Here is a 24,743-nt window from a genome sequence, read left to right on the forward strand (position 1 = left end):
GTATCTATACTTGTTACTCATGTTTTCGTGCAATTTTTGCTGGAATGGGTTAAATAGCACGACCCTGAAACCATGTCTGGGAAACCTAACTGGGGCTGGATAAATGGGAGGCTCTTGTGTACTAAAGCAAAACATACCAAGAAATAATCGTAATGAAAAATAATTGTACCACGTTCATTCTTGATTTGTGAGCTGTATTGGACTCCAACAAAACAGAAACTGAAATCTGTACCAGAGATGAACAAATGTTGGGTTATCCCAGTGTTGGCAAGGTAGGAGCAGGGCTTGTACTTGGAAAAGCGAAGTCCAGCTAACTGGAGCAGGAATCTCCGATATGCCTTGGATGCCCATTTCAGTAAAGAAATATATTTAAAAAGTTTTAGGGGTGGCATGTCTCCCCAGCCCCACAGTGCCTGTGCCTAGATGTCTGGGGGTTTGTAACAGTGTTTGCATTTTTCACTGTCTGGTTTTAATGCCAAATGGATGTAGCTGGATTAATGTGAGATCTGGTCTCCTCAGGGTATTTCGGTTCCTCAGGGGTGGAAAATATGATAAACCCTTTTCCCCCCTTCCCTGGTTCATGTTCTTCCCCTCACCCCTGTAGTCTATGTGCTCCTGCCTGGGACCCCCACCGCTCAGTCCTGCGGCCATTCCATCAAACAGAAAGCCAGCCAGGGAGCTAGGCTGTGCTGAGTTATGGAAACCATTCCCTATGCAGTCCTGCTGCTGCATGGCACAATGGATCCCAATGCCCCATTGTTAGGTCACTGGGAGAGCGGCACAGGGCTCTACCGACGGCATCTGCAGAGTCTGGGCTGGCTCAGAAATAAGGAGCACAAGCGAAAAGACTCGCAGAGCAGGAGGGGAGATGCAGAAACAATGCTGTCTCCATACATGGGTTTATTTCTTGGCTTTGCATGTGTCTGAAATATGTAACTGCATGTAAAATGTACTTAAAACTGTGCAGATCCAGCCAGTGTGCTTGATATTTGTAACACATGCTCTGAGACTTTGCAGGGCATGATTGTGTGGTGTGCATATCCGAGATCCTGCAGCACTGTCTGTAAAGGAGGGACTTGCCCAAGCATGCTTGACCAATACCCTTATTCCCCCAATGTTATGCGCTGTTCTGCCTGGGTGGCTGCTGTCCTCCTCCCCAGAGATGACTGCATTTCAGTGGTGCTGTATGCACATTCAAAAGCACTTTGCACTGAAAGATGCTATGGAAATTAAGGGCCTGATTTAATTTCCATGGACGTCAAGGGGGGATGCCTCATCCCCTACGATTGATGCAGGAGTTTGTTACTTTTGTGCTTTGTAACTCTCACGAGGCTCAGGTGCACTCGTTGTTGCTGTGTCCGCCCGGGGGCATCTTCACTCTGCCACAACCAGACCTCAGAGTCTTTGAACTCTGTGCCATCAGGGCACTGAAGTTGGCAGCGCACAGGAGCCCTCACAGCAGCTGGGACTCCATTCCAAATCACAGGCTTTTGTCATCCGCTGCAGGGAAATGGAGCCATGCAATCCTCACCATCCTGCCCTGGTGGTGGCCCTGTGTCTACTAGATTCAGTGCAAGTTGCTGGTGTGCCGCAGGATATTGGATTGACAGCACACAGCTGTGCTGGGGAAGTTGTCGGGAAAGCTGGACTTGTTGGTAGCTGGAGCATTTGGTATCCGGAAGGGGTCAGCAGTCAGTCTGAGCTTTTTGTACCAAGAAGATGCTGGGAGCTTTTGGTCCCTGGGGGAATGTGATGGATCTCTGTCCTTCCCAAAAAGGCTCAGAGCCTGAAATTCCTAGCCCACTGCCTCAGCAGTCCTGGACAACAACCAGCCCCCCACTCAGTGCACCAGCTGGATATGTTTGCTAACTAATCGGGGGTGAAATAATGAACTATTTTGGCATGCTATGATCATCATTAGGTTTCAGAGACAACATCCATTAAGCTAATGGGAGCAGTTCATCTCTCTCTCTATGAGCTCTTGTTTCTGGCTGTATGTAGACTCAGGAAGACAACTTTGCATTGGTTACATTTGATTCAGGCTGTCGGGATTTGCTCAGCAACCGTTAGGGCTGCAACCTCTTTTTAGACAGAGTGAAGATTCTGGGTGTGAATTCTGTGGCAGCAGGTGAATGTGTGCAGCACTGCTTCCGTAGCACCTAGCTGTGCATGGGGCTGTATATGAGAGGACCTGATACAGTGCTGTGCATGGTGCTGCAAAGAGAGGGGACCTGACATGGGCCCTGAGCCTGCAAACAGCCACGTGTGCCCAGTTTCACACATGTGACTAGGTCCCACTGAGACTGCTTCTATGAGGCAGGTTGCACAGGTGTTTGTTTAGTACCCCACCTGACCTCATTTAAGTCAATGACTCAGCTCTCATCAGCTTCAGCATGCTACTGGCTGGGTTATCAGCCCTCCGTAGCGCCTTCAGGTCCATCTCTCTGACCTAGACTCACCTTTTCTATCCATTGGCAGTACGGTGTGTCACAGAGTCACCGGGTGATGCTCTGGAGCTACTCCCTATGAAGCCAGTCAGGACTCTGGGGGAGCCTCCTCTCTCTGAGCAGGCTGTCTCCAGGGCAAGAAGCTTCCACAGTTTCGACCTTCCTGGGTCGGACCTTGGAGCCTTCAGCATCCCCTTCAACACTGTGCGCTTCCCGGGCGGGGCTGCTGGGAAAGCCAGAGGGCCCTGCACCTCAACTCCACAGTCAGACGGGATTCTCAGCCAGCCGGTAAAACAGAAGGTTTATTAGTTGACAGGACCACAGCGTAGAACAGAGCTTGCTATTACAGACATCAGTGACTTTCAGCCAAGTCCATCTTGGGGGTCCTGGGCCAGACATCTTAGACTCTCCCTCTTCCAGTCCCCCCACACAGACTGCCTGCTTTGTCACATCTCTCCCCCCTCCGAGACTGAACTGAGCGGGGCCACTTTAGCCAGTGGCCTTGGGAAGTTCCGGCCCCCCTCTCCGGGACAAAGCACTGGCTCTCACATTGGCACTCCCCTTAACATGGACCACCTCCTGGTCATAATCCTGAAGCTGGAGACTCCACCTCAGGACCTGGCGTTGGCCCCTTTCATCTGGTGTGGCCATGTCAGGGGCGAAGGGTCGGTGTACACGCTGATGCGCCGCCCAAGTAGATACAGCTGCAGCTTTTGAAGGGCCCACACCATGGCCAGGCGTTCCTTCTCTCTGGTCGCGTAGTTCTGCTCCCAGGGCAGCAGCTTCCTGCTCGGGTACACGATGGGGTTTCTCTCCCCGTTTCCGTCAACCTGCATTAGTACCGCATCCAGCTCTGTGTTTGAGGTGTTGGTGAACACCATAAAGGGCTTGTCAAAGTCTGGGTTTACCAGCACCGGGCCCTTGACCAGAGCCTTCTTCAGGGCACAGAGAGCTCTCTGGAACTGCTCAGTACAGACCACCTTATCTGACTTACCCGCCCCATCACTGAGCTATGTAAGAAGGGTATGAAGCTAAAGTGGGGCACGAACCTCCGGTAGCAGCCGGCCATCCCAGTGAAAGCCTGGACCTGCTTCTTAGTCTGGGGAGGGGGCCAATCTCTGATCACCTCCACCTTGCCTGGCTCAGGCTTAAGGCAGCTGCTCCCCACCTTGTGGCCCAGGTATGACACCTCTGACATCCCAACTTTGTACTTCCCTGCTTTTATAGTCAGACCTGCATCCCAGAGCCGGTCCAGCACTTGTTTAACCTGGGACACATCGTCCTCCCAGGTCTGGCTAAAAACACAGATATAATCAATATACGCCAGGGCAAAATCCTCCATCCCCTTGAGTAACTAGTCCGCCAGGCTCTGGAAGGTGGCAGGTGCCCCCTTCAGGCCAAAAGGTAAGACCAGGAACTCATATAACCCCAGAGGGGTGATAAAAAGCAGATTTCAGCCTGGCATTTGGATCCAAAGGTACTTGCCAGTAGCCCTTGGTGAGATCCATAGTAGTGAGATAGCGAGCCCTCCCAGCTTGTCTAGGAGCTCATCAGGACTAGGCATGGGGTAAGCATCAAACTTGGTGATGGCATTAAGCTTTCGGTAATCCACACAAAACCAGATTGACCCATCCTTCTTGGGGACCAACACCATAAGAGAGGCCCAAGGGCTGTAGGACGGCTGAATCACCCCTTAAGCCAGCATGTCCTTGACCTCTCTCTTCAGGTTCTGGGCTGTTTTCTCAGTGACCTGGAACAGGGAGCATCTTACAGGGGGGTTGGCTCCTGTCTGCACCTGGTGGACAGCCAGGTTAGTGAGCCCAGGCCGGTTGGAGAACTGCTGTTGGTAGGAACCCAGCACCTCTGGGATCTCTGCTTGCTGGGCAGGAGTTAGCTGGTCAGAGAGGGGAACTGATTCATAGGTGCTGACTCCGTGGGTACTCTGGGGCTGGAGCACCCATGGGGAAAAATTAGTGGATGCTCTGCACCCACCGGCATCCAAGCTCCCCCTCCTTTTCCCCCACCACTGAGCATGTCGTGTCCCTGCTCCTCCCCTCCCAGTGCTTCCCGCCCCCCCTCCACCACCACCCCTGTTGCCTAACAGCTGTTTGGTGGCACTTAGGACTTTCCGGGAGGGAGTGGGGACACAGCACACTCAGAGGAGAAGGTGGAGAAGAGGCGGGGGAGGGGTGGGGACTTGGGGGAAGAGGTTGGAATGGGGTGGGGACGGGGCAGGGAGGCGGGGGGGTATCAAGCACCCACCGGGCAGAGGGGAAGTCCATGCCTATGAACTGATTCCAGTGAAGGGCCGACCACGTCTCAAGGAATAGATCCACCAAGGGATCATCTCCCTGCTCCTCCCGCTGGCCACACACGGCCAGTACCAAATTCTTCCTGTCAAAGTACGGCTTCATCGTGCTGACATGGTTCACCCAGGCTGTGCACCTGCTTAGACAGTTCCACTACATAGTTCACTTCATTCAGCTGCTTGATGACCTTAAAGGGCCCTTCCCAGGCGGCCTGTAGTTTGTTCTTTCTCACGGGAATGAGAACCATCACCTGGTACCCGGTGGCATAGGAGCAGGCCCGTGCTGAGCAGCTGTACCAAACCTTCTGCTTCCCTTGGGCCCTGGCTAGATTCTCCCTGGCCAAGTCCATGAGCTCAGTGAGCTTTTCCCAGAAAGTCAGTACATACTGCACCACTGATTCTCCATCGGGAGAGGCCTTCCCCTCCCATTCGTCTCTCATCAAGTCCAAGGGTCCCGTCACTCTCCTCCCACACAGCAACTGCAAAGGAGAGAACCCGATTGATTCTTGGGGCATGTCGGAGCAAAACACAGTTCTCACTCTCAGGTTGGGTGCAGCAAGTCCGATACACTTTATTATCTCAAGCAATTGCACAGAGGGAGAGAGTGCCCTAGGACACAGGGTTTCCCCCACCTAGGCCAGTCTCTCCAAGATAAACAATTAGAGCAAGTATTTCTACCTTTGTTACAGACAATAATAAGCAACAGCTGCATATTAGTTATACATATTTCTTCATGATCTCTTATTTTTCTTATAATTTCTCTTGTCCTCGGCATTCTCTTCTTATCTCATACAAGGCCACACCAGCCTCTTTCACAGTTGTTTCCCACTCACTTCGCACTATCCCCGCTTCTACAAATCTCACGTCATTAAAGCTAGAGTTAGCCCAACTCCTGCTCAATATAGAGGCCTGCATCCAAATTCCCTTTATCTACTTCCACAGGCACTTCCCGGTAGGCGAACAACAGGTGGGGTAAATACCTGAGGGTGCTGGTCCATAAATGTTTTCAGCATCATCTTTAGGGTCCCATTGAACCTCTCCACCAGCCTGCTGGACTGAGGGTGATATGCTGAGGCCCAGTTGTGCCGGACCCCTCATTTCTCCCACAAGGACTGGAGCAGAGTTAACATGAAATTGGAGCCCTGTTCTGTAAGGACCTCCTTGGGGAACCCCACTGTGCTGAAAATGGTCAGCAGCGCGTCTGCCACAGTGTCTGCCTCGATAGGGGACAAGGCCATTGCCTCAGGATAGCGAGTAGCGAAATCTACCACCACCAGAATGTATTTTTTCCCTGTCCGAGTTGCCTTGCTGAGGGGTCCCACTATGTCCACAGCCACCTTCTGGAAAGGCTCTTCTATGATGGGCAGGGGCCTCCAAGCTGCTTTCCCCTTGTCCAGGTCCTTCCCCACCCTCTGGCAGGGGTTACAGGCAGAGTGTCCTTCACTGGCCCTGGCTACAGGTGATGACTAGGGTGCTCTGGGGGTCACCAGACCAATACAGCAGGTCACCCCCTATCAGCACCTCGGTTGGCAACTGATGGTGCACCCCCATGTCTTTGGTGCACCCATTTCAGATGTACCCTTGCCGTGGGTACCTTAAATGGGGGCGCGCACACACCAGTCAGGGTCAGGTAGTGATGAGCACTAGCCGGTCTGGGGCCACCACCTTGGGCCGGGCCAGCATCACCTCAGCGCCCGTGTCCCAGTACCCAGTGACCTGCTTCCCATCCACTTCCAGGGGAATGAGGCACTCGCTCCTCAGGGGCTGCCCCACACCCACCCTGTAGACTGAGAAGTTTGAATCCAGAGTATCAAGCCCCCCCAGGAGCTGGCCTGGGAGACTCCTCCCTCTTGGACCATTGCTAAACTGCCAGCCCCTTCTGCCTGGGGAGCCAGCCCCTCCTCCGGGTGGGCTCCCACCCAGTTAACCCTTTGAGGGCTTGGATTGCTCATCCTGTCCCTGAGCTTTTGCACTGGGCCCATCTGTGACCCCTCTGCCCACAGTAATTACACCTCAGGTCCCTTTGGTCCCCTGGGACCGGTTGGTCAGCTCGTGTATTGGCTGTGCCTCTCAGAAGGGATTTATCCAAGACTCCCTTCTGGAAATCCCCTGGGTGACCCCCTTTCTGCACTGATGTGGGCCTGTCCACCTGGGATTCCATTCCATATCCTGACCTGCTGTCTACAAACTCGTCAGCCAGAAGCCCCACGTGGTGCAGGTCCTTCAGCCTCTTGTCCACCAGCCACATCATCAGTTCAATCACGTCCTCCTTGGTCTGGGCCCTGGCCCCATTCACCCACTTGCGTGTGTATTTTCCCATCAGCGTGACCAGTTCCAGATAGGTCATCCCCTGGGTCTTCTGCGTTCTCCAGAACATTTTCCTGTACGCCTCAGGATCAGCTCAAACTTGCGCAGCAGGGCTTGTTTGAACAGTTCATAGTCCCCGGCTTCCACCCCATCCATCTGGCTGAACATCTCTATGGCTTTGGGACCCAGTAAGGGGGTGAGATGCCGAAGCCTGTCTGCAGGGTCAACCTCTTGCACATTGCAGGCCTTCTCAAAGGCAGTGAGGAAGGCATCTATCATCCCCTTCCTTAAACTGAGGCAGTACTTTGGTATCGGAGTTCCCTGTGAGCTTAGCCACCCTGGGACCATCCCCACTCAGCACGGTAGGGATCTCTCTGCTTCTCAGCTCCACCATCACCAGTTCATGCTGCCTCTGTCTCTCACGGTCCTCCTGCTCCTTCTGTTTCAATTCCATTTCCAACTCCAACCGTCTCAGCTCCACTACGGGGAACTCGGCCGTGAAGATCCACTGCTGGTCGGGAAGGTGGATCATGGGGCTGCCTAGCTGCTTTTAGCCCCTCCCGCGTCACCAGTTGGGTCAGTGGCTGGGGTGACCCCTGGGGCTTCCTGACTCTCTCTCGCGGCCCCAGCTGGGTCAGGAACCAGCTCCTTAGAGCGATCATTCTCTTCCAACCAAGCAATCAGCTGTGCCTTGGTGAATCTTCCAATGTGCAGCCCTCTCTCTCTGCACAGGTCTACAATGTCCTCCTTAAGGAGATGGTTATAGGCCATCTTCACGCTGTTCACAAGTGGTCACGGACTCACAGGCCTGTGCTCTCTCAGCTCCCTCTCAGCTCCCTTCAGTGCCACAGCCCTTCTTGGGGGTCCCACCCTCTCTCGGGTTTAAACCATAGGCTCCTCCGCCTCGTGGAACCGCACCTCTTGGAGCCTTCAGCTAATCCCCTGCTCTTCCCCCTTTGTTCTGCTGCTCCCCAGTCACTTACTGCAGGCTGCGCTGTCCATGGGGTGCAGTTGATCCCACCAGTTGTCACAGAGTCACCGGGGCACTGCTCTGGAACTGCTCCCTACGAAGCCAGGCAGGACTCTGGGGGAGCCTCCTCTCTCTGAGCAGACTGTCGCCAGGGCAAGAAGCTTCCACAGCTTCCACCTTCCTAGGTCTGACCTCGGAGCATTCAGCATCCCCTTCCACACCATGTGCTTCCCGCAGCAAGTCCGCCTGGGCGGGGCTCCTGGGGAAGCCAGAGGGCCCTGCACCCCAGCTCTGCAGTCAGACGTGACTCTCAGCCAGACAGTAAAACAGAAGGTTTATTAGTCGACAGGAACACAGTGAGGAACAGAGCTTGCTATTACAGACATCAGTGACTTTCAGCCAACGCCATGTTGGGAGTCCTGGACCAGACGTCCTGGACTCCCCCTCTTCCAGTCCCCCCACGCACACTGCCTGCTTTGTCACACGGTGAAATCCCCAACTACGTGGGGGAGAGAGAGGCTGCACAAAGGAGATCGTGTAGAACCAATTGTAAAAGGAGCCCGTGTCCTGGCTGAAACCCAGGGAACCGAGATCATCAGCTCTCCACCCCAGGAAGGGCACCATGGTTCAGGACAGCATCACTGCCTGTTGTGGTGTCTCTAGGACTAGGGTCTGGGGACCTCTCCAACATCCATAGAGAAGCCAACTCTGTGGGGATCTGATCTATTGATGGGCATTTCTGGGGCACCTATCACTGTTGAATCAGTAGAGATACCATGGCTTAAGATGGCAACTTGCCTGGAAACAGAGCATTTAAGCTGGTCAGCCTGGAAGGGGCTGGGTGCACGGTTGCAGGGGCTGGCTTCCTAGATGGCTAGGGGAATGTGGGAAGCAGGAGGCAGTGTTGCAAATCCCTCCATGCTTTCAGTGCAAAGGTAGGCGAGCCTGTTTGGCGATCTGTCCGGTGCTAGCAGGACACTTCCCAGTAATAACCCCAGCACCTTTCAGTCCCAGATCTCAAAGCCCTTTCGGAACATTTGTTAACCAACAGGAGCCTTCATATGGGTTTCTGCAAATGAGCTTTTGCCCTTTTGCTTGCTCCTTTATAATGAAGAAGAAAAGCCTGACCAGGCTTAGTAGGAAAATAAAATCAATCCTGCTTGTTTTTCTACCTTCAGAATCTCAGGAATTCCAGTCTGGCTTTGCTCGACCCCCCCTGAGTGTCCCACAGCCTGGGCTCCCTCCAAGAGCTGTATTTTAGCAAAGACATCCTTCCTCCCAAGTGTGCACTAGGCATTGGAGTTAATTGTATTTTAACAAAAGCAAAACTGAAAGCAAAGGCCCTGAGTATCTTCTTACTGACCACAGTTTTACCCGCGTAACTCCACTGAATTCAATGCAGTTACTCCTGATTTACGCCAGCGTGAGTCAGAGGAGAACCAGGTCTGGAGAGTTTTAAATAGTCCGATGGAAAATAGTTTCTCCATTCAGCTTCTCCCTTCTCTCTTGGCTCTTCACGAGTTCTCATGTCACTGGGGAAGCTCCCAGCCTAGACAGACCCTGAATTTCCAAGGGTTAAAAAAACAAGCACTTTTCTGTTGGACAAAACCCTTTCTTCAGGCCTGCTTTCTCCGCCAGAAGGAGGCAAGCCCGGTTGTTTTCTCCTGTAAGGCTCTCAGTCTCCCTGAGGTTGGTATTTAGCTGTTATACAGGTAGGGAAGCTGGCCCCCAGGGCGGTTAAAGTGACAGGGGAGGGATAGCCCAGTGGTTTGAGCATTGGCCTGCTAAACCCAGGGTTGTGAGTTCAACCCTTGAAGGGGCCATTTAGGGATCTGGGGCAAAAACTGGGGATTGGTCCTGCTTTGAGCAGGGAGTTGGACTAGATACCTCCTGAGGTCCCTTCCAACCCTGAGATTCTATGATTCTATGACTAGCCTACGGTTATGCAGCGAGTCGGGAGTCCGGGCCAGGATTGGACACAGGAGTTCCTACCTCCCCTAAGCCGTGCTGTGATAAATTCTCCCTTTGTAACGTATGCGCTGTGTAGAGCAGCATCCCGCAGGGACAAAGATCTATTTGTGCCTGGCTGCCTCCTGAAGTTACAGCCCAGGCTGTCCTTTCCACCCAGCCCTCGCATATCTTGCACCAAGGCCGACCAGCTGGCATTTCCCTCGGCTTTGGGGGAACTGAGCAGGTGTATATCCACAGTCCTCACTCCTCTCTCCCTGTCGCAGCAGCTAGGGTCCCGTGGAGGAGGAGATCCCATCTCTGGCATTTATGGATGGATCTGAGAACCACATGTCCCTTATTTCAAGGCCCATCTGTGCCCCGGGTCGCTGGTTATTGTACAAAAACAGGGGGTTTCACCCTGACTGGCTGCAAAGCCCAGCAGCCTGGCCCTGTGCAGGGGCCTCCAGTAGGTCAGCTGGTGTCACTGCTAGTAGGCTGCATCAGAAGAAACCCCCCAGATCAACCCACAGTAATGTTGCCACCCAGCCCTGCGGGTGCCCTGCCAGGGAGCAAGCTCCTCCCTCCCGCCAGCCCTGCCCTGCGTGTCTTGGAGGCCTGCAGGTGAGCTGGGCTCTGTGATTCCCAGCTTATGCAGCAGGAGCCGTGCGGCTGTGGCAGCAGGTCTGGCTAGCTGCCCAGGTGTGTACCCAGAGTCTGGGCAGGTCTGGATTCAGGGGGGCTGGCCTGAGCTCTGCCGGTGCTATCTCAGCTACCCTGCCATTTTTAGCATGCCAGCTTGAGCAGAGCTAGCGTGGGAATGTCTAAGTGAGCTGGGAATCAGCCCTCCTCTCTCAAATGGAGACGGCCCCGTAGCACCAGATCCATGGGGAGGCTGCAGGTGACGAGTCTATGGCTAGCCACATGCAAGGGGCTATTGAGCAGGCCTGGAAGCTAGTGGTCTCCTTTCTTCTCCCCTCTCCTGCCCCAATGGATTGCGGCAGGGTGTTGGTGGGAACTAGAAGAAAGCTAAGGACTGAGAGGAAATGCAGCCCTGGGTGGCTTTCTGCTTGCAGAGAGTCCCAGCATACGCAGGATCGGTGCCTAAGAGTGGGAGAGGATGGCAGGAAGGGCAAAGGAGAGAAGAGAAAGGGAGGCAAAGTAAAGAGAAAAGAGGAGAAAGGAATGAGCAGCTTTCTCGCCTCTCGTCCTCCCTGCTGACAAACCTTGGTTCACCTCCCTGCCCTCTACTCCAGGGGTTCTCAAACTGTGGGGTTGGGAGTTGATTACATGGGGGGGTAGCAAACTGTCAGCTTTGCCTCCAGCATTTATAACGGTGTTAAATATATTAAGAAGTGTTTTTAGTTTATAAGGGGGGTCGCAGTCAGAGGCTTGCTATGTGAAAGGGGTCACCAGGACAAACGTTTGAGAGCCACTGCGCTACTCCAGCCACCCCCTGGCAGCCCTCCTCCCATGGGAGAAGTGTCTCCCTGTAAACAAACCCTGCTTCGTTTTAAACAGGAAGACTGTCTCCAACGCTGGACAAGATTTGCAGCAGCACAGTGCGTCCCAGGGACCTTTCTGGCTGGGCTTTGTGCGCGTGCAGTCGTCTCTCAGAGCGCCCTGTGCTGTGGACAGCATTGCAAGTCCGAGTCTCCCTCGACTCATGGATGACCTGGGGCAAGTCTTCGTCAGGCTAAACTGCAGAAAGCTGCATAGTGCAGGGACCACAGGGACAGGGACAGGCAAGGGAAAGTGCAGCGCGGCCGCCTGCTGCATTCGCTGCCCACCCAGGTTCTCTCGCAGCGAGGAGGTGTCGTCTGTCTTGTTTCTGCATAGTTCCGCTCCTGGTCGGCGGAGCAGGCTGAGATCGGTTTGGCCAGAGCCAGCCTTGGCGGTGCTGTGTGGCCTTACAGAGCAGTTTTATCATGAGTGCTGTAAGATTTGGTGTTTTTCTGAAAGCCCCCCCGTGAGATGGGGAGAATTTGAGGGCTGGCCTCCACTGAAAAGAGACCCGGAAAATACCCCTCCCCCCGAGGAGCAGTAGCTAAGCAGCAGTATCACTGTCTTGTTTTATGTGTAGCCATCAGCTCGGCTTTCATTTCACAGAAAAAGGGACGTTTTTCTAGTCCCGATGGGTTCTGAGAAAAGCTTGAAAACATATTTGGGGACGGGAAGGAATTTTCCCCCGTGTCAGATTATCTGGGACCTTCAGGTGTTTTGCTTTCCCCTGCAGCGTGAAGTGTGGGTTGTTTGCCGGGATCATCGGGGTCACGGTGTATCTCAGCTGATCTGTTCCCAGGCATTGCAGGGACCACGGGCGCTGGGTGCGCCTCTCTCCCTCCTGTTCGCTGCCTGTGGCAGGCAGCAGGTTAGTCTCCTGGGAGCTGTGGTACTCGGCTTACTTTCAGTCGCTGGGTCAGTGCACGAGTGCAGGGTGCTGCTGGTGGCCTGTGAGGTACAGGAGGTCAGACTGATGACCTGATGCCCCCATCTAGCCTTGAAATCTATGACGGGATCCCCTAAAGTCCCCAACAGCAGAAGGCTGATAAAGAACCCAACATTGATTGTATTTTGAAATCTCATAATTTCGAGCCCGATCTTGTGATTTTGGGGGACAGACCCATGATTGTCGAGTCCTTGGGATTGGTGATTCTGATCCAAGAAAGTCACTCCTGAGTGCCCAGGACCAGCTAGAGGACAGAGAGAGTCTGCAGGATGATTCTTGGGCATCCCCCCTTCTTAACTGACTCCATTTTTGTACAAGCGGGGTGGGAGAAGGAGGCTCTCTGAGTCTTGTCTCGCCTGCTGCAGGAGAGGTGCCCCCATGGGGTGGGGAGGTCTGGGCATAGGCTCGAGACATCCCAAAAAGCTTTCCAGGGAAGAGTTGTCCCAACAGGCTGGGGCCCAGAGGGCTGTGCGTGCTGGTAGGTTTTAGCACACCTATAGCACTTCACAAACGCCAAGGTTGAAATCAGGGCTGCACCTCCAGTAGGTGCAGCCTCAAGGCAAGTCGCGTTAAGCCACCTCTGTGCCCTCTCTCTTTGTGGCCAGCAGCTCCTCTGCAGCATGGCGGCCTGCCCCAGAGCTGCCTCGGAGAAGCTCTGCAACCTGAAGTTCTCCAGAATCCACAAAGCGATGTGTTATGGGGAGTCCTGGCTCTGCCCTCAGCAGCCCCTCTGGGATTCTCCTGCTACAACCCTCCTTCACTGTCCCTGCCCCTCTGGGAGGGAGAGATGGAGTGTTGTCCCCATTTTACAGATGGGGAAACTGAGGCACGGAGTGGCTAAGAGCAACATTTCCAGACTTGGTGCATAAAGTCAAGCTCCTTGATCCATATCTGGGAACATAAATAAATACAGGTGGGCTGATGTCCAGAGCAGACGTGACCCTGCCTGGCCAACAGGGGCTTTGAGCTCGACCTTCAGTGCTAAGGCCATGAGCCTCCACTGCAGAGCAATGACAGGACAGGTGGAACTGGGAAATGTCCTGCCCCAGGGGGCCTCTGGCAAATGTCCCTCCCTCCTGTGCCAGGATGGGGGAACTTCTGGGGTTGTTCCATCATGCCCGCAGTGAGACAGAGAGAATGCTGAGCTATCCCCTTCCTGCCTGGTGTGAACCAGGGGCCCCTCTCATCTGGTGTGGGGCAGAGGGGATTCTGGGATGGTGCCCTCCTGTCTGGTGTGGGGCGGAGGGGTTTCTGGGATGGTGACCTCCTGTCTGGTGTGGGTCAGAGGGGATTCTGGGATAGCACCCTCCTATCCCACGTGGGGCAGAGGAGATTTGGGATAGTGCCCTCCTGTCCGGTGTGGGGCAGTGGGGATTCTGGGATGGCGCCCGCCTGTCTGTTGTGGGGCAGTGGGGATTCTGGGATGGCGCCCGCCTGTCTGTTGTGGGGCAGCAGAGAACTGGGGTCTGGTGGCCTCCTGCGCCCTGCAGGAGAGAGGAGTTGGGGGGTTACCCGTGGGAAGTTGAGTTAGGAGCAGCTGGGCAAGGTGATGCTCTTGAGCATGGGGAGGGGGAGCCAGTGGAAATGAATTCTTTCTTGACATGGCTGTGGAGCTGAGGCTGCCGATGAGCTAAGGAGAGAGCAAAGGAAATGAGTTAACCCAGCCCTGCCCCCTCAGTGCAGCCCAAAGACCCTCCCCACCCCCAGCCATGGGCCACTGTGCCCCCTTTCCTTTTGCTGCAGGTCGTTACTGCCACAGTAACGACCTGCAGCAAAAGGAAAGGGGGCACAGTGGCCCATGGCTGGGGGTGGGGAGGGTCCCTGGGCAGTTTCTCACAACAGAAGGCAACCAGCCTGGTGGGGAGGAAGGGCAGGCAGTCTGCTTCCACAGCCACTAGAGCTGTACCCCACAGAGCTGTGGAGGGCGGAAACCAATGTTTTGTCCTTTACGCAGATCCCTGTGAAGTAGTGGCTATTACCCCCTTGGCAGGGGGAGGAAGTTGAGCTGAGGTGACAGAGAGAACCCAGGAGTTCTGACTCCCTGTCCCCTGCTCTAACCACTAGACGAGACTCCCCTCCAGGGGTGGGAACAGACCCCAGGAGTTCTGACACCTAGTCATCTGCTCTAGCTACTAGTCCATACTTCCTTGTTAAACTGGGGTATAACCCCAGAACTGTGATTCCCGATCCTTTGCTCCGACTCCTACGGCACACTCCCTTGCCCAGGTGGGAACAGAACCGTGGGGCCTCTGTCCTGGGTGCGTGCTCTGGCATGGGGAGGAGGGGGGAGGAGTGGGGGCTGTGGGTTAAATTCAAGGAGCTGCCGTTCACGGTTCCCACTGCCTATGGTGACCAGGTGTCTGGTTTTTGACTGGAACACCCAGTCGAAAAGGGACCCTGGTGGCTCCAGTCAGCACCACCGACCGGGTCGTTAAGAGTCCAGTCGGTGGTGCTGCAGGGCTAAGGCAGGCTAGTCCCTACCTGTCCTGGCACTGCACTGTGTCACAGAGTCCCCAGGCGATGCTCTGGAACTGCTCCCTACGAAGCCAGGCAGGACTCTGGGGAAGTCTCTCTGTGAGCAGCCTGTCTGCAGGGCAAAAAGCTCACACGGCTTCCACCTTCCTGGGTCTGACCGCAGAGCATTCAGCATCCTCTGCCCCTCCGTGTACTTATCCTACCACCTAGAGACTTAAGAAATGCATAGGGGAAACTGAGGCACCCCTACAGTATTCAGAGGAAACATTAGGAACAGTTCCACTTCGTCACACACTGCATCCCAGAAGCGAAGCAGCCAACAGCCAGCTGCACCCCAAACCCCTCATCCCCAGCTCCACCCCAGAGCCCTCACCCCCTGCACTCCAAACCCCCTGCCCCAGCCCAGAGCCCCCTCACACACCCCAACTCCCTGCCTCAACCCGCAGCCCCCTCCCATGTGTCGAATCTCTCGGCCCCAGCCTGGAGCCCCTTCCTGCACCCTAAACCCCTCATCCTGCACCCACAGCCCAGAGCCTGTACTCCCTCCCACACCCCAACCCCCTGCCTTAACCCGCAGCCCCCTCCCACATTCCAGATCCCTAGGCCCCACCCCATGGAGCCCTCTCCTACACCCCAAACCCCTCATCCTCAGCCCCACCCCAGAGCCCACACCCCCAGCCAGAGCCTTTACCCCCTCCCTCACCCCAAGCCCCTGCCCCAACCCAGTTAAAGTGAGTGTGGGGGGAGAGTGAGCCACCGAGGGAGGGAGAAATGTAGTGAGCAGGGGCGGGACAGGGGCAGGGACTCGGGGAAGGGGTAGGGTTAGAGTTTTTGGTTTTGCGTGATTAGAAAGTTGGCAACCTTATGCCTGCTGCTGAATTGATCGAGGATGCGGAAGAGCAGGAGGACCCATGCTGCCCACCCCACCCCACTCCTAGGGATGCCACACACAAGACATTGGCCCTTTGCAGGCCTAGGGGGACCCACGCCCTAGCTGTCCCATAGCAAGGAAAGGCCCACACTCCAAACTGTCTCTCCCCCCACTGATCTAAGCAGCTACATTTCTCTCCTGTGCTTCTCTCTGCCTCTCTGAGGCCTGCCTGATCCTTTGCTAGATCTGTGTATTGCAACTCGTTGTTTAACCTCCCACTGCAGCTGTGGGATGAGTTCTTTGTGTGACTCTCGCCTATCCCTGCCACATACACCTCTCCCCATGGCAGAATGTCAGGGATCATAGAATATCAGGGCTGGAAGGGATCTCAGGAGGTCATCTAGTCCAACCCCCTGCTCAAAGCAGGACAAATCCCCAACTAAATCATCCCAGCCAGGGCTCTAAGGAAGGAGATTCCACCACCACCCTAGGTAACCCATTACAGTGCTTCTCCATCCTCCTAGTGAAAAAGTTTTTCCTAATATCCAACCTAAACTTCCCCCACTGAGACCATTACTCCTTGTTCTGTCATCAGCTACCACTGAGAACAGTCTAGATCCATCCTCTTTGGAACCCCCCTTCAGGTAGTTGAAAGCAGCTATCAAATCCCCCCTCACTCTTCTCTTCTGCAGACTAAATAATCCCAGTTCCCTCAGCCTCTCCTCGTAAATCATGTGTTCCAGTCCCCTAATCATTTTTGTTGCCCTCCGCTGGACTCTTCTCAATTTTTCCTCATCCTTCTTGTACTGTGAAGCCCAAATCTGGACACAGTACTGCAGATGAGGCCTCACCAATACTAAATAGAGGGGAATGATTACATCCCTCGATCTGTTGGCAATGCCCCTACTTATATAGCCCAAAATGCTGTTAGCCTTCTTGGCAACAAGGGCACACTATTGACTCCTATCCAGCTTCTCCTCTACTGTAACCCCTAGGTCCTTTTCTGCAGAACTGCTGCCGAGCCACTCGGTCCCTAGTCTGTAGCGGTGCATGGGATTCTTCCGTCTTAAGTGCAGGACTCTGCACTTGTCCTTGTTGAACCTCATCAGATTTCTTTTGGCCCAATCCTTTAATTTGTTTAGATCCCTCTGTATCCTATTCCTACCCTCCAGCGTATCTACCACTCCTCCCAGTTTAGTGTCATCTGCAAACTTGCTGAGGGTGCAATCCACACCATCCTCCAGATCATTAATGAAGATATTGAATAAAACCGGCCCCAGGACCAACCCTTGGGGTACTCTGCTTGATACCGGCTGCCAACTAGACATGGAGGATTGATTTAGTTGGAGATTTGGTCCTGCTTTGAGCAAGGGGTTGGACTAGATGACCTCCTGAGGTCCCTTCCAACCCTGTTATTCTATGGAGCCATTGATCACTACCCGTTGAGCCCGACAATCTAGCCAGCTTTCTATCCACCTTATAGTCCATTCATCCAGCCTATACTTATTTAACTTGCTGGCAAAAATACTGTGGGATATATCTCTGGCCCTGAGCACATGTTGTGGGGACATTCCCAAGGTAAAAGGGCCAGGTTGAATGGCCCATAACCCCAGCTGGCCTTGGCTCGCAGGCAGCGGGTTATTTCAGAGGCATTAACTGGGACAGGATTGGTGGCTCGGGCAATGGGAAGCAGAAGCCGGGAGTGTCTGGGGCTGGCAGAATGGTTATTTACGGAGTGCCAGGGGTGCTTTACACACAAGCCCGCAGTCTAGTTAGGTGCAGGCCAGCGGGGGATGGCAAACTAAGATGGGGGGTTCTCCAGCTAAGGAAGGAGCATGCGCCTGGTGGCTTTGGGATGAACATGCCCTGGTGGGAGGTTTTGTTTAGAAAAGACAATGTGCTACAATGGGTGACGCTGCCCTGTACTGGAGACTGGTCAGCCGTAGGCCTGATACTGCTCCTACCTGACGGTGCTTTTCCAGGAGCAGGAAGGGGGCTGTTTGGAGCATGAGTATCTGAGTTTGGTCTGCTGGAAAGGCCTGGGTAGATGTGGGGTGAGGCACAACAGTGGCTGAGCAATCCCTGGTGGCTTGGGATTGATGCCAGAATCATAGAAATGTCAGGCTGGAAGGGACCTGAGAGGCCAGTCCATTCCTCTGTGCTGAGGCAGGGCCGTTAAACTTCGCTCGGAGGAGCAAAGGCCACCAGGAGGCAGAGTCCGGCTGGGGACAGTTAGGCGCTGGCCAGAAGAGGGAGTTCAAGGGGGAGACGCTGATTCCCTGGTGGGTGGAGGCCTCGGTGGGTCAGTGTAGCGGGAGGGGGTTCTCCTGATCTGGGAAGGGAGATGGGCCTTTCCCCTGTACAACTGGACTTCGGAGCAGGCCTGAGGCTCAGGAGCACAGAGCAGCTGAGGAGGGACTTGGCTGCTGGCGGGAACCTGCTTCCCAGTTCATGGGCTCAGCCTGTGAGGGTCTCTAAAGCCTGTGTCAGACCCCAGCAGTGCCCTGGGTGTGAATGGGATTGGCCCCTCCCCGCTGCTGAGCGCAGGGTGGGCCAGAGAGACTTGGGGATGGGGAATCAAGCAGGGGTTTAACCCCCGATTGCTGGGGCACTTCAGCTCTCCCATCGGGGTGCACAAGGAGAAGTGGGAACCCCTGGTGCCTGCTCCGTCCCTGAGGCTGAGCAGGGGAGCCTCTCCCCGCACACCCCTGGTTGCCGCAGTGGGATGGAGAGCAGCCTGGGATCCCATTGCCCCGTCCCAGCTCCTTCCCAGCAGTCTCTGCCAGTCAACCTGTGAGGCACTTTGGTCTCCCCTCGCCTGTTCTCACTGTCTCTCCCGAGCTCTCTGCCTGGAGCTGGGGATGCTGGATGCTTGGGGGGGCTGCCAGCCATCTCCGGGCCTGGGCTGTCCCCTGGTGGCCATGGACAGGGCTCTCTGGTGAGGCAGGCTGGGATAAAGCAGGCGGAAGTAAGGCGCTTCTGTCTTGGCCCATAAGGTAGCCTCCCTGGGCCAAATCCATCCCTGGTGGAAGGCCATCCATCCCCATGACACCAGTGCCCCTGATGGGCTCAGCCCTGAGCTCGCCAAGGGTCTTGAGGCTCTGGAGACCTCCTACCTCAGTCAGGGGTTTGGCTCCAGACGTGGTTACGTGAGAGGATTTGCACTGACTGGCTTACAGTAGGGCGCAATGAATGCTTAACAGGTGAGACTGCCCATCTGTCCTGATCCTCCTCCGGTGCCCCCTGAGTGCCAGGCCCTTTGTGACAGATTTCAGGGGCATTGCCAGCGAAGGCTACCGTGAGAATGGGATGGACTCTGGACTCAAGTGCCAGGGTGCTCCCAGCCCAGCCCATGGCCTTAGTCACTGCAAAACCCCCAAAGCCAGAGCCTGCCTGCTGCTTTTTTATGATTCAGCAAAGCGGGGCTGCACCCAGAGAGCTCTGCAGCTGGACAGCGCAATCCAGGTCGGGGCTGAGGGGAAGCACCTGCACCGAGTCCCTTCCAGCGGGAAAGGATAATCCAGCTCTGGTACTTATATCCCCCCACCTTGATTCCCATCCGACTCCAGTGCACTCGGCCTTGGTCATGCCTCACTTGGGGCAGCCACTTGGAAACCCTGCCCTGGCTCCGATGTCCCAACAGCAATGGACGGTGGCTGCAGCACTTTCCCCTGGGCGCCTGGTTCAGGGGCAGGCTCTGCCCCACGGCTTGCAGCCATACTGCCGGGCTGGTGCCCAGGTTCAAGGGGCTGCGCTGTGGTTCAGCGGAGATGCTCAGATGGCGTCACCTTCCAGTGACAAAGCTTTTCTCTCCCTGCAGGGGCCACAAGAGACATTGGCTCGGCACTGACCCGGATGTGCATGCGGCACCGCAGCATCGAGGCCAAGCTGAGGCAGTTCACCAAGTAAGTCTGACGGACACCAGTGACACGAGTTTGCCAGCCTCAGCCTCCCCGCCCTAAGGATGAAGGAAGTGGCAATAAGTTTCTTCACACTGTGCCAGGCACCCACACAGCTTTGCCCCTCCCAGGACCAGATCCAGGGAGGTGCTGAGCCCCCAGTGCAGTCCTTGGGTGCAGCTGGGAGTGCCGCATTTCTGAGGTGACTTAGCCCACATCTATAAACGTATTTAGGGGTTGCCCTGCTCAGTACTGCAAGGCCAACGCCCGGGTCTGCAAAGGTATTTTAGCCACCTCATTCCCACCGGCCTCTTTAACCGGGCTCCCTCTGGCCTCTCCTTGGTGCAGTGCCCTGATGGAGAGTCTCGTCAACCCCCTGCAGGACAGGATTGAGGATTGGAAGAAAACAGCCAACCAACTGGATAAGGACCATGCGAAAGGTAAAGCCCAGGTGACAGGCAGGGGGGATTTGCTATTCTCAGGGGAAATGCACTGTGCCCAGGGGGAAAGGGGGCATGCCATGTCAACAGGGGGGGATGCACTGTGCCCGGGGCAGGGAGGGGGGACACACCGTATCCACTGGGGGGGTGCACAGTGCCGGGCGGGGGGTGCCATATCCACCAGGGGACCCTGTCCCTAGGAGATGAGGGAGAACACGCAGTACCTGAGAGAGCGGAGGGGGCAGGATAGCCCTGAGCAGGAAAGGGGGGATGCCTGTTAGGGATGTAAAAGGTTAACCAGTTAACTGGTAAGAATTCGTCTTACCGGTTAACCCACCTTAACCGTTAACCCTGGGCTGGCCAGCTGGCCAGCCCGCCAACCCCAGCAGCCGTGCGCCACCCGGGGCAGGCCCAGCTGTGCCAAGCTGCCCCATGCTGAAACACCCCCAGCCACGCTGGCCTGGGGAGATCAGCTCCAGCTCCACCGGCTGCCAGGATTGGCCCCAGCCATTTAATCAGTTAGCCATTTAAAGGACCTATTTTTAATCGTTTAAACGGTTAACTTTTTAAACAGTATTTACATCTCTAATGCCAGTACCCGGGGGAGGAGCATGCCATCCCGGGGGAGGGGCTCACTGTGTATCTGAGGGGGACGGGTGAGGGGAGGAAGCTGCAGTAACAAGTGGGGGGGAATGTCCTGTGCTCATGGAGGTGGGGGCCGTGGGGCAACATATCATACCCTCCAGTGAGCATAGTGCCTCCCTGCGCAAGGCCGGCCGTGGGAGGGGAGACAGACTGTACTCTGGGAGGAGAGGGGCATGGGGGGGACTATGCCATAACGGGGGGAGGGGCTCGAGGTGGGGACCGTATAGCAACAGGGTGAGGGGGGACCACGTACGCCTGGGAGAGGCGGGTTAGGGGGAGCGTCCTGGGTCAGGGTAGGAGGAATCGTGCGCCAGCTGGGTGGAGGGGGCTGGTGTCCCCTCCTGGAGGCCATGACACGTCTCATGGTCTGTTCCATGTCCTCAGAGTACAAGCGAGCCCGCCATGAGATAAAGAAGAAATCCTCTGATACGCTGAAGCTGCAGAAGAAGGCCCGCAAAGGTAAGAGCCCTGCCTGACCCTGCAGTGCCCACGCCAGGGAGGGCAGCCTGCCCCTCCATGAGCTATGGGCCTGCCCCCTTGTGGGGGGTCTCACCTGCTTTCACACCCAAGCAAGGCTGGGCTGGGTCAGGTGTGGCTGGAGAGGCCCTGGTGCCCCTTGGCTCTAGGGATCACTGTGCTGCCTTCGACTTGAGACCTTCCCTGAGGCCGGGGACTCTGATAGGGGGGAAGTAGTCGGGGCCCCAGTTCACGGTCTCTCCTCCAAGGCAGGACAGAGACCCCAGTGCCACCTGGGCATCCTGGCTCGGGGTTGAGCGTACAAGCGAGCTCCTCGTCCTGCTAACCATGTTCCAGCTCAGACTGTGACACCTGCCTCCCTCTGTTCCCTCTGCAGCTTGAACTCTTCCCCCTCCTGCCCCAAGGGTTACGGTATGTGTGCTGTGAAGCAGCCAGTCTGCTCCACCCCAGAGTTGGCTGCATTCTGTTGTAGCTCACAGAGCAGTGGGGAGGTTTAACTAACAAATGCTGTCGCCATTAGCCATGCTGGGGCAGAGGGTAGCAGAGCAGCCTAGTTCTTCACCTCTAGGTGTTGGGAAGGTGGCTTTGATGCTGACAACGGGGATCCACCTTGGGGGGTTTGTGGGGCTCAGCGACAAGGTTCAGTGGGTGAACAAGCCTGCTGCATTCACCGCGCCCTGTGGCCGTGACCCCAGAACAATCTCTGCCCCTGGACCCCATCAGAGGAACCCTGCTGTGGAGATGGCACTGGGGAGCAGCTGAAAAGGAAATAGGATGCTGTTCTTGTGCCAAATCCGTGCTGGGGGGGTTCCAGGAGGGCCGGAAAGGGCAGGGAGTGAGGGCGGCTCCGGCACTGGGGAGTCCCAGCCGGGCGCTCGCAGGGCACTGCATGAGGATGTTGTCCGAAGAATTTTGCTGGGCTTGACAGAGCATTGCTCAGCACAGGGCTCAAGGCTCTTCGGAAACCGACCCCCAGCTGGGGCCTGTGGTGCTACTTCAATGATGAGAACAAACAGAGCCCTTAAAATGCTCTTTCCAGAGGCTCCCTGCAGGGAAAGATGGCCCAATTCGCTCCCTGCAGGGAACCCTCCCTTTGTCTGGTTTCCCTTATCCCCAGATCCCACAGTCCAGCCACTCCCCCCAGCTCCCTTCAGTTCCTCGCTCCAACCCAACACACAAGGAGTTAACCCCCGCCCGCAGGGTAGGATGGGGGCGTGCAGGGGGCCCACACGTGTCTGAGCCGTGTCTGGGAGCAGCCCCCAGGATGAGTCAGGGCCTGGGGAAGAGGGTGACTGACCTGCCGTCCCGAGGGGCGGGGGGGGGAGAGGGGGGCGGAGGGTCCATACATCAGCCTGTCTTTCACACACTCTCTCTCTGTCTCTCTCTCTCCTCTTTCCTCCCTTCCACATCCTTCCTGTAGAGCTACTTGGTAAGTCAATCGCTGTCGAGCCAGCCCCATCCCGCTCCCCACAGCCCTCCCCTGTGACCTGTGCTTCATTTATCTCTGTCTCCCCTCTGGCTGAGCTCGAAATGAAACGAACCCGAGTCAGACTGCCCTGGCCCGGGCGGCTGCCACACCCGGCAAGGGACCATCCCAGGCCTTCCCTGCCTGCCTCTCTGGGCCGGTGCCCCCTCTCTGTGGGGTGGGCATGGAGCTCCAGGCCAGGCTAGCTTCGCCCCAGTGGGGCCTCCATCTACAGGTGGCTGTAGCAAGGCACAGCAGGCTGCTTTGACATGTGCCGTGCGCTCGCTCCAGAGCCCGGTCCAGGGGTGGCCCAGGCATTCAGCTCTGGTTCCCGGGCTGTGGGTTAGCCCCTTCCTTCATGTGGCACCTCCGCCGTGCTGAGCTCCTTCTGCCTCCCATGGGCTGTCTGCTGCAATGGTGCTCTGATTGGGTTCCAGGGGAGAGCTGGGGGGTCTTGGGGAATCCCCATCTCGACATCCAGCCGCACCACCCCCAAAGGCTGTCAGGAGGGAGTGCCCTGCTCGTGTGCAGGCAAGGAACACCACCCACAGATAGCGAGGTCCCCCTCATGCCCCAGCCTCTGGAGTCCTGCCCCCTGTGCTGGCTACAGCCCCATCCATGTGTACGTCCCTCTGCCAGGTGATCAGGCCTAACCTCCCTGTGGCGCATTGGAAACGTGGAGGACATGGCAGCCCCTCTAGGGGGTCAGAGCCCCCATCTACACCCAGCAAGCCTGGGTTTCATTTCAAGCCCTCCCGCCCTGGCTTTCTCCTCCTCTCTCTCTCTCTCTCTCTCTGCCCTGTTCCTCCAGGGTTTGCATGCTGTAAGCCATGTGGTGAATGCTGAGATCTCCCTGCCGGAGGCCCGGCTCCCTCCTGGAGAGCAACATGGATTTCCAGCCCCAGTTGGGCCTGGGGGAAGCTATTTCCCCTTGTCCTGCACTCCAGCTCTCATCTGGCTCTCTCCCTGGTGCCTGCTGCCACTAGCAGGGTCTCTGATTGCAGCCTCTTCCCACCCTCGCTGGGCTTTTGATGTCAAGGAGGCAGGAGTTTTCCCACGAGTAATCCTTCCAGTGACACCTGACCTGTATTGCTTGTACCAGCCTGACTGGCTTGTGAGTCCCTCCCACTGGCCTGGAAAAACAGGATGTCTCTAAACCGTTGTTTTATCAGATAACGCCTAACCCTCCCAGCCAGGGGCCTGTTCTGGGGATCCCCACTACAACAGCCCAGACTGGCTCTTCACTCCGGCCATTGTGTCCACGTTCCTGGGAAGTGGGTCGGGTCCACGCCGCACATCTTCCAATCTGGATTTGCTCACCCTGGTGGCTTGGCTCTGGGACTGGGGGCTGGCCAGATGGGAAATTCAGTCTGGGATCCAGGTCCAGATTCCAGACTGCCACGGACTTGGCCAGGGGCTGATTCAGACTTGTCTCTCCTGTGCCAAGGCAGGCCCTCTCTGGCACTCTGCCTATCTGCCTGGTCCTCCCCTTTGTGCAGCGCCAGCTCAGCACTCGCCCACCACAGGTTTGGGTGTCTCCACCTCCTGGCCTGATTAGCCTCTTGACTGTTTCATCTGGGGAACTCCTCGTGTCGCCATCTTTCTCCTCCGTTCCCCTGGTCTTTCCACCTGCCGAGCCTCTCAGTCGTCCGGCTTTACCTTCTGTGCATGGGGATCACTGGGCAGGGAGGGGGGGCTTTGTTGGGACTCCATGGAGTTCATGTCCTCATGTCCCCAACGCTGGGGGAACCCACCCACATCCAGTGGTCAGCCTGGTGTGCTTGAATCAAGCACTTTGAGCGCTGCATGCTGGGATTGGTCATCTCCAGAGTGAAGCTGGGGCAGATGCCATCTGCTCTGTTTCATGCAGGTGGCTCTGTGGCCCCTGAGCAGGGCAGTTGGGGGCCCCGCCAACCTAAAGCGCTCATTCCTCGGCTCCTCTTTGCTTTGCTTGCTCTGTCCGTGCATGTGTGTTTCATCTTCCCACCCTGGACTGACACCTGGGCACTCCTGCGCCCACTGCATGGGTCACATTCTGCCTCC

The 24,743-nt window shown here is 56.1% G+C and overlaps 1 protein-coding gene and 1 long non-coding RNA gene across 11 annotated transcripts in view; one reads left to right on the forward strand and one right to left on the reverse strand.

The window, feature by feature from the left end:
• The window catches only part of MTSS2 (MTSS I-BAR domain containing 2), an 84,397-nt gene that overhangs the window by 35,157 nt on the left and 24,497 nt on the right, over positions 1–24,743 (forward strand). For all 9 annotated transcript variants that reach the window (XM_077830804.1, XM_077830801.1, XM_077830805.1 and 6 more), the window contains exons 4-6: positions 19,595–19,679; positions 20,022–20,113; positions 21,143–21,217. In XM_077830804.1, coding sequence (XP_077686930.1) covers positions 19,595–19,679; positions 20,022–20,113; positions 21,143–21,217 — 252 coding nt within the window. The remainder of the gene's footprint in view (positions 1–19,594; positions 19,680–20,021; positions 20,114–21,142; positions 21,218–24,743) is intronic.
• LOC144272634 (uncharacterized) overlaps positions 5,302–24,743 on the reverse strand; it is a 28,335-nt gene continuing 8,893 nt past the window's right edge. Inside the window, exons 3-4 of one of the 2 annotated variants that reach the window (XR_013347608.1) lie at positions 13,941–14,058; positions 5,302–13,319 (exon numbers count right to left, since the gene is read on the reverse strand). This is a non-coding gene — a long non-coding RNA (uncharacterized LOC144272634). Of the gene's footprint in view, positions 14,059–24,743 lie in introns of both variants that reach the window. The other variant, XR_013347606.1, reaches the window with a different exon arrangement.

Source organism: Eretmochelys imbricata, chromosome 12, assembly GCF_965152235.1.
Source record: "Eretmochelys imbricata isolate rEreImb1 chromosome 12, rEreImb1.hap1, whole genome shotgun sequence".
Classification (NCBI taxonomy): Eukaryota; Metazoa; Chordata; order Testudines; family Cheloniidae; genus Eretmochelys; species Eretmochelys imbricata.